The following is a 7,429-nucleotide window of genomic DNA, read 5'->3' as shown; positions in this document are numbered from 1 at the left end:
CCTGACATAAACACGTCTATCTCACCAGGAGGGCTTTGTCTAGAGCTGTGTCCTCCTGACACAAACACGTCTATCTCACCAGGAGGGCTTTGTCTAGAGCTGTGTTCTCCTGACATAAACACGTCTATTTCACCAGGAGGGCTTTGGCGGCAGCTTTATTACTCTTATTATTTACTGCTTATCCCTGCACGCGCGTGTGCTAAAGTCGCTTCAGTCACATCAGACTCTTTGCGACCCTACTGACTGTCGCCCGCCAGGCTCCTCTGTTCGTAGGATTCGCCAGGCAAGAATACTGGAGTGGGTTGCCATGCCCTCCTCCACTGCGTCCCTTAAGCCCCTTTTAAAATAAAATATAAAGTGTCTGCAAAGACAATAAAGCTATTTTTAAAATAGGATATTGTATTAGGGTAGGCAAAAACGGGGCACGTGATGAGAAAGTGGAGGTTTCCATGTACTGCTGGTGAGGTGGAGACTGGCGGGGCCACTTTGCAAAGCAACAAATTCTAATAGCACAGGAACCCGACTCCCATGTCCAGCAAGCCTGCAGCTGGGCGTGGAGGGGGGCTGTGCCCTCCTGCCCCAGGTGGCGGCAGGGATGGGAGGGCACTCTGCCCAGTGAGGCGGGAGGGGGTGTCAGCGGGGACCGGAAGGGCCGCGCGTCCTCCTCCTGAGATGTACTCACGGTTCACGCGGCTCTTGCAGGCGAAGCCCTGCGGACAGAACATCGAGAGGGAGTGAGAGGTTGGCCGGCCGCCTCATGTCACCCCCGGAGCCCCACCCCGGTGACCTGCGCCCCTGGACCTTCAGGCCCACCCCAACACAGGCGGCACTCCAGGCACCGCAGGGCCGCGGGGAGACAGCAGGCGGGGAGACAGCAGGCAGCAAGGACCCGGCTCAGGCCAGGCAGTGACGCCTCGGGTCAGAGTGGGAGATGAAGGGGCTCGGGAAGGTGGGGGCCCCCTCACGGGCAGGGCGCTCCAACAGCTGGGGGCTCCTTGCCGGCACGGGGGTGGGGCAGGGGCCTGGCTCCTCTTCCCTGGATCTGGGGGGCAGGCACTCTTGGGGGTCCATCTCCAGCACTACACCTCTTCTTAAATAGTCTTCATTTTGGAGTAATCTTAGGTTTATAGAAAAGCTGCGAGGATGCCATCAAGCTTCTCCCAGTGACCCCGGATGTTAATATCTGGGTAACCGGGTCACTCTTGGCTGAGCCCCAGACTGTGGGTCCCCTCTCCCTGCCCAGGCACCTCGTCTGCCCCAGCCTTTTAACCATCACCCCTCATCACCCGGTCTTCTGATCACGACATCCCTCTGAGACAATAAGGCCTTCAGCCCCCAGCCGCATGAACCCCACTGAGGTGACCCCGGGGGCCTGCCCGTGGTCCTCAGGCTGAGGAAGGTGACCAGGGACAGCAGGGGGGCTCGGCTGGGCAAAGGGGCTGCACCCACTTGGGTGCCTCGCCCAGAACCTGACCAAACAGATGGGCGGAGGGTGAGACGGCCAGTCCAGCGGGCCCAGGGGCCAGCGGGCGGCACAGGGCAGGCCCAGCAAGGCAAGGGGGCAGCGGGCCTGGGCCACAGCCTCGCCTGGCCACCCCACTCCTCCCACAGCCCCGAGGCTTGGAACCAGCCGGCACCGTGCATCCTGTGGCCTGAGTCCACCCCCTCCCAAGCTGGCGGGGATCCAGGGAATGGAGAAGTTGAGGCGCACCTGTGTCCTGGCCCTGGGGCACGGCCGCTTCTGGAAACCGCCCTGTGCCTGAGGCCCACAGAGCCGCTGCCCCAGGTTACTGGTGGGGGTGGGTGAGGTCTGGTGCTTGGACCTTGGGTGCCCAGAACCCCTCTCCCTGTCCAGGGACCAGCAGGGGCAAAGATCAAGGTCAGAGAGCACGGGTGGACGGTGGTGCCCGGGGGAGCTGGGGGTGGCCGACGCGGGAGAGGGCCGGTCTACGCCCTTTGTTTGGGGTGGGGGGCGGGGACAGAGAAGCGGCTGCCCCGCCCTACCCCCCACCCTTGGGGGTTTCCGCTGTTGGGCTTCTCGGGGCTTCCCAGGTGGGTCGGCAAGGGAGGGGTCTGTGGGGAGGGGACCAGGGGGCCTGGTCCTCACCCTGCTGCCCCATCAGGTGGGGAGGACAGGGTCCTAGGTGCTTGAGGAGGGGCCCTGACCGCCCCCCGCCCCCACCCCCAGGCGCCCTGTGCTCAGCTGTTCCTGTCCCCACCTTCCTGGCCTCGCCCTGCCTGAAGGCTGTCATGGCCCAGAACGCTGCGGGGGTCTCCGTGTAGGTGGGGGGTCTCCAGAGGCACCCGAGGTAGCCCCCCACCCTGGGCTTCCTGACCCCTCCCCCGGGCCCCTCCCCCGGACCCCTCCCCGGGCCTTTCAGGCTGTGTCCCTGCTCTCTCCTCCCCCTCACCCCCCCCAACCCTTGATCCCGCCGCCCCAGCTGGGTGCCAAGGCGGTGCCCCGGCGCGGCCTCTCCGTGGTGGGGCCCCGTGGAGGGGTGGGGGGGCTCCTCCGGCCTCTCCTCCCCACAGCCCCTCCGGCACTGTCCGGGCCCATCCCACGGAGGGCGCCGGTCACACCCCTGCAGCCTCACCCTGACTCCACCCCCACACCCCGCTGTCCCCAGCACCAGTTCTCCGTAGTCTGGTGGGCTTCTCAAACCCCATACTTCAAAATTCCCGCATTTGACGGAGTTTCCTCCCTGAAAACTTGCCCCCTGAGCCCAGAGAACGCCTCCCGCCTGCGCCCAGGCGCTATAGCTGCGTCTTGATTCATCCTGGCTTCTTCCTTCCCTGAGGTCTGGGACCCAGTCCCCAGCCCCACCTCACAGCGCGCCCTAAGCTGCCCACCCTCCCGCCCTCCCAACTACCCCCGCGGGGCGGGTCCAGGCCCCACCCCCACCTCAGCCCAGCTGTTCCCTCTGCACCCACCAGTCCCACCAGGAGCCAGAAGGACCCACCATGGGTCCCTGCACCCAGGACCTGAGTCCTGCTTCTGAGGCTCTGCCTGACCCCTGGCCCCCTGAGCCTGCCCTGTCCCTCCCTGACCCTCAGCTGGACGCACTCCATGCCCTGGGGAGTGTGCCTTGCACACTGACTGTGTGCCCCAGTGTCCCCCGAGCTCTCTCGCCAGCTGCCACTGCTCCCTGAGCCTGCTTGCCCTGCTTCTCCCTGGGTCCCCGCTGACCCCCACCTGGAGGAGGGCCCATGCCTGGGGCTCCCCAGCCCGTCGCAGCGGCTAGCCTTCCCAGTCTTGAGCTGGGGGACCTCCGAGGACAGGTGCTGCTGGCTAGGGCGCTGTGGGGACAGTAAAAGTCCTGGGACACCACGTTCTGAGCCACATCCTTGCCCCGCGGCACCTGCCTGCCCAGAATGAGCTCGGTGCCCAGGGCATTTCCTTAGGTGGGTGTCCACACAAGCCCGGACACCACCCCAGCTCGCACCCTGGATGATGAAACCGCCTTGTGAACACAGGAACGGCCTTGGGCCACTGCACAGCTCCCCGGGAAAGGACACTCACAGGGCCTCAGTGCCCCACGCGCTCCTGGCAAACGCTTCCCCTGACTGGCGCCAAGGGTTGGGCCACCACCTTGGGGAGCCGCGGGCCTCCGACCACCCACCACCCCGGGCCCCGGGCCCCTTGCTGGTCACTCTGAGTAGTGTGTGTAGGTGGGTCAGGCTGCTCAGAGGAGAGTCCAGGAGGGGCAGGCTCACCTGGGGACAGGAGAGGCCGCATTCCGTGACCCTGGGGACGGCCAGGCTCTGGTAGGCACCCCAGGTCAGGCAGAGCAAGGCGACGGCACGCCCGGCCAGCATCTGGCCACAGGAAGGTGCCCGCCAAGCGAGGGCACGAGGGGCGGCCCGTGGCGACTGCGCCTCGCCTTCCCGGCCTGCGGCTCAGCTGGAGTGAGCTCGCTCCTGGGGCAGGCACTCCCGCTCCCAGTGGGCTGGCCACAGCCACAGCCCACAACTTCCGCCTGCGGGCTTTGGCCCCTGGCCAGACGCCCTGGAGTTTCCAGGCTGTCAAGAGGAGACATCCTGGAACTGTGGGGCTACGGGGTCTCCAACAGCTGGGTGCCCCTGGGGCTGGCAGCTGGGGCAAGGCTGACTGTGGGCCTGTGGGCTAGGGGAGCCGCCCTGCACCCCCCACGGCTCCTCAGTGACCCCCCCTTCTCTCAGGCCTCTGTCCCAAAGTCGAGGGATGGAAGGTGGCTTGTGCCCGGGTCGTCGAGCTCAGCGGGACTGGCAGAGAGGTGGGAGCCGTCCCTGGCACCAGCCTCAGCTCCCACAAGCCTGGAACACCCCTCCAGTCCTGAGTGCCCATCCCTCCTCTGGGTGTGGGAGGCCGCTCCACTTTGCTGAGCCCTCGCTTCACTGTCCACACCCTAGAGAGCACTACCCCGAGGCTGACTCTGGGGCCTGACTTGTGCAGGGAGTGCACTCTGCCCCTTCTGCATTTGAGTCCTCTGCAGAGAGGCCTCCACGCAGGCACTCACAGCGCCCTGCCCGCCCCCAGGCCTAGGCTGAGCTGTTGCTCAGGGGTCCTTGGTCTCCTCCCTGGGTCCAGCCTGCCTCCTGCACTGGCTGGCAGGTCTGAGCACCTCTGGCCCCGAGGGCATGTCCTCTGAGTCAGAGGCATGGAAAAGAGGGAGTTGCTGGAGAGACCCCCCCAGGGCCCAGATTGCTGGGGCTCTGCTTGGAACCCCAACAGGGCGTCGCGAGCGTGGAGGGGAGCAGAGCCAGCTGGCAGCACCCCTGGGCTGGCTCCCTGGGCACCCCCAGGGCTGCCCTGGCTGCTCGCCTGTCTGTCGCCCCCTCGTCTGACCTGAGACGGGATGTGGACTCGAGCCTCAAGAGGCAGGAACCAACATGGGAAACCCGGCGTGGGACCCGCCGGCAAACATCACCCAGGACCACGGTCCCCTCCACCTGCGCCCCCACCCCACCCAGAAGCCAGAGTCCACTGCGCAGCCTCCCTGCCCCAGCCCGAAGCAGCTGTGGGCTACCCTCCCCCGTCGCTGGGAGGCAGAGCCGATGGTGGGTGGAGCCGTCTGGACAGTGTTCACCTGTGGTCCCCTGTGGGGTGCGGTCAGCTGTCGGCCGGGGCATCTGGGGTGGCCGGGAAGTCCAGGCGCTAGTCCCCCCGCTGTCCCTGGCCTGGTCCCTTCTGAGTCAGGCTGCCAGAGCTCCCTGGGTCAGCCAGATGGCTCCGGTCAGGAGGGCCGCGGGCTGTGTGCCCACTGTCCACCAGGCCGAGCGGGCAGGACCAGCCTGAGGCCGGTGAGTGCCCGAGGCTGCCACCTGCTTTCTCACCTGGGGGAAGGTGGGGACTGTGCACCCAGGGACTCCATGGGCACTGGCCCTTCCTGGAGCGAGGAGGCCCCACATGGCCCCGGTCCTGGCCCCCCTGCCGGCCAACACCCCCGGGGTCCGGAGCACACCGTGCCAGTACCGAGGGGCTGCAGGGGGTCAGAGACGCAGCCGCCATGTGGCTTCATGGGGAGAAGCGTGCTGGGGATGGGCCCTTGTCCTCTGGGGCTCCCCAGCCACTGCAGGCGCGGGTGGCTGGGATGCCCCAGCCCAAGCCGAGATGCTTCAGAGGCTCACCCGCCTCCAGTCTCTGCAGCCTGCACGGCCCACGGACGGCCCGGGGGCCCGAAAGGCCACCTGCGGTGGACTTTGAGGGGTCTGACCTAGTGCGGGCGCCCCTTCACCCCCTTGCTCAGCACCAGGTTGGAAGGAGACGCTCGGGTGCAAAGAACCTGGAGCAGCGCAGCCAGACTTTTGTTGAATCAATGAGTGAACAAGGGGCCTCTGGGGACGGGGTGCCTCCAGTGAGGAGGGTGCCTGGGCAGGGGCACCCAGGGCAGAGTCCGCCTCCTCCAGGGCAGGGGTGCGGACTGAGATGGAGGCTGGGGACGTGGCACAGGGTGGGGTGCAGGGCGAGGGGCCCGGGGTGCAGGTGGGCTTGGGGCGCGGGCAGCCGGCCGGGGGCCCAGGCTCGATAAGAAATACCAAGGTGAGGATGCACAGGTTCGCTAAAATAGCTCTGTATACACGGTCCCGCATCTACGTGGAGGTTTTCAAAGGAACGAGCCACGTTCTGGAGGTCGCGGGGCCCAGGCGCGTCGCTCCGGCCGCGGTGCTCGGCGTCACGGGGTCCACAGGCCGCTGCCCGGCTCGTCGCCGAGGGGCACGAAGGAGGCGCCCTGCAGGACGGCGGCGCAGAAGGAGCGGCAGCGCTTGCAGGGACCGGCGGGCGGCAGCGAGCCACGGCACACCAGGCAGGGCGCTGGGAGGGCCCTTGGCAACCCTGCAGCAGAGAGTGACGGTGAGGAGGGCCCTGAGACTGAGCCCGCCACCGCCCGGGATGGCGCCCTCCGCCCGGATCGCGCCCACCCAGCCCCGGCCACGCCCACCTACCAGGCCCCGCCCGCCCGCTCCTTATCGCGCCCTCCGAGGCCACCCACCAACTTCCAGACTGCTCCGGTGAGTCCGCGAAGTGGCGTCCTCCACCCTAGACCAGGCCCACTGGCCCTGCCCCAGAACCTCGTCTCTGGGCACAGTCACGGATCTCTGAGACTCTGCGCCCCAGGGCGTGCCCCCCTCGGACTCGCCCTGCTCAGGGCAGCCCTCACCGGCTTCGAGGCGCTGGTCTCCCCGGAGGTCAGTCCCAGGTGGCTTCCAAGCCCACTCGTTCCCCGCTCCCAGGAAAGCTGGGACCTCCACTCAAGGCCAGGGGGCGGGGCCCTGGGGCCTGTGCTCATCTCCGCCCCAGGAGAGGATTCCCAGTTCGGGGCAGTGAGCAAACCCGGGGACTCTCCTAGGAGGTTATGAGCACACTCTAGATGGCTGGAGTACACAGCCCCATTGGCACCCCCGAGCCTCCCCCCAAAGCCCACCTGGGGTCCAGCCTCTGGAGCAGGGCCCGCTTAGGAGGCCCGGACGAGGACGCCTGCTGACCATGAGGGTGCTGGCTCCAGGGCCCTGTGGGCACAGGACGGGACTTCGGGACCTTGGCTCTCCGCCCCCATCCTGCCTCCTCCCCTGCTGCTCGGACAGCGGCCACGTCCTCCAGAAGGACACACTCCTCCGGCCCCACCCTGCAGAGCCTGGGCGCCTGGAGCCCCATTGAGCGCTGGTGTTTCTCCAGGATTTCCCCAGTTCCTCCAACAGCCCAGGGGCGTGAGCCAGCCAGCAGGTGGGGTCAGTGCCCTCCAAGAGGCTGGACGCCGCCCCCCACCCCGAGCCAAGGGGCGAGGCTCCTGCAGCCTCTGTCCTTGCTCTCAGCAGCCACATCTGTGATCTTTCTCAGGGACCCGTACTGCGCGCTCACCCCTCCCCCGCGCGCCTGCCGTGACTCAGCCTGGGGCTACCGAGCCTCAGAAGGCCGCTCCAGGCGAGCTGCAGCCTGCGCCTGGGCCGGCGA

General features: G+C 67.2%; 1 protein-coding gene across 1 annotated transcript in view; it reads right to left on the bottom strand.

The window, feature by feature from the left end:
* IL17REL (interleukin 17 receptor E like) overlaps positions 1-3,858 on the bottom strand; it is a 24,096-nt gene extending 20,238 nt beyond the window's left edge. The window contains exons 1-2 of the mRNA XM_040233601.1: positions 3,715-3,858; positions 683-710 (exon numbers count right to left, since the gene is read on the bottom strand). Of these exons, the coding sequence (XP_040089535.1) occupies positions 683-710; positions 3,715-3,816 (130 nt within the window). The 5' untranslated portion in view covers positions 3,817-3,858. The remainder of the gene's footprint in view (positions 1-682; positions 711-3,714) is intronic.
* Positions 3,859-7,429: the final 3,571 nt, after the last annotated feature.

Source organism: Oryx dammah, unplaced genomic scaffold (genome assembly GCF_014754425.2).
Source record: "Oryx dammah isolate SB20612 unplaced genomic scaffold, SCBI_Odam_1.1 HiC_scaffold_29, whole genome shotgun sequence".
Classification (NCBI taxonomy): Eukaryota; Metazoa; Chordata; class Mammalia; order Artiodactyla; family Bovidae; genus Oryx; species Oryx dammah.
Note: the sequence above shows the minus strand (reverse complement) of the source record. Positions and strands in the feature narration are given on the sequence as shown.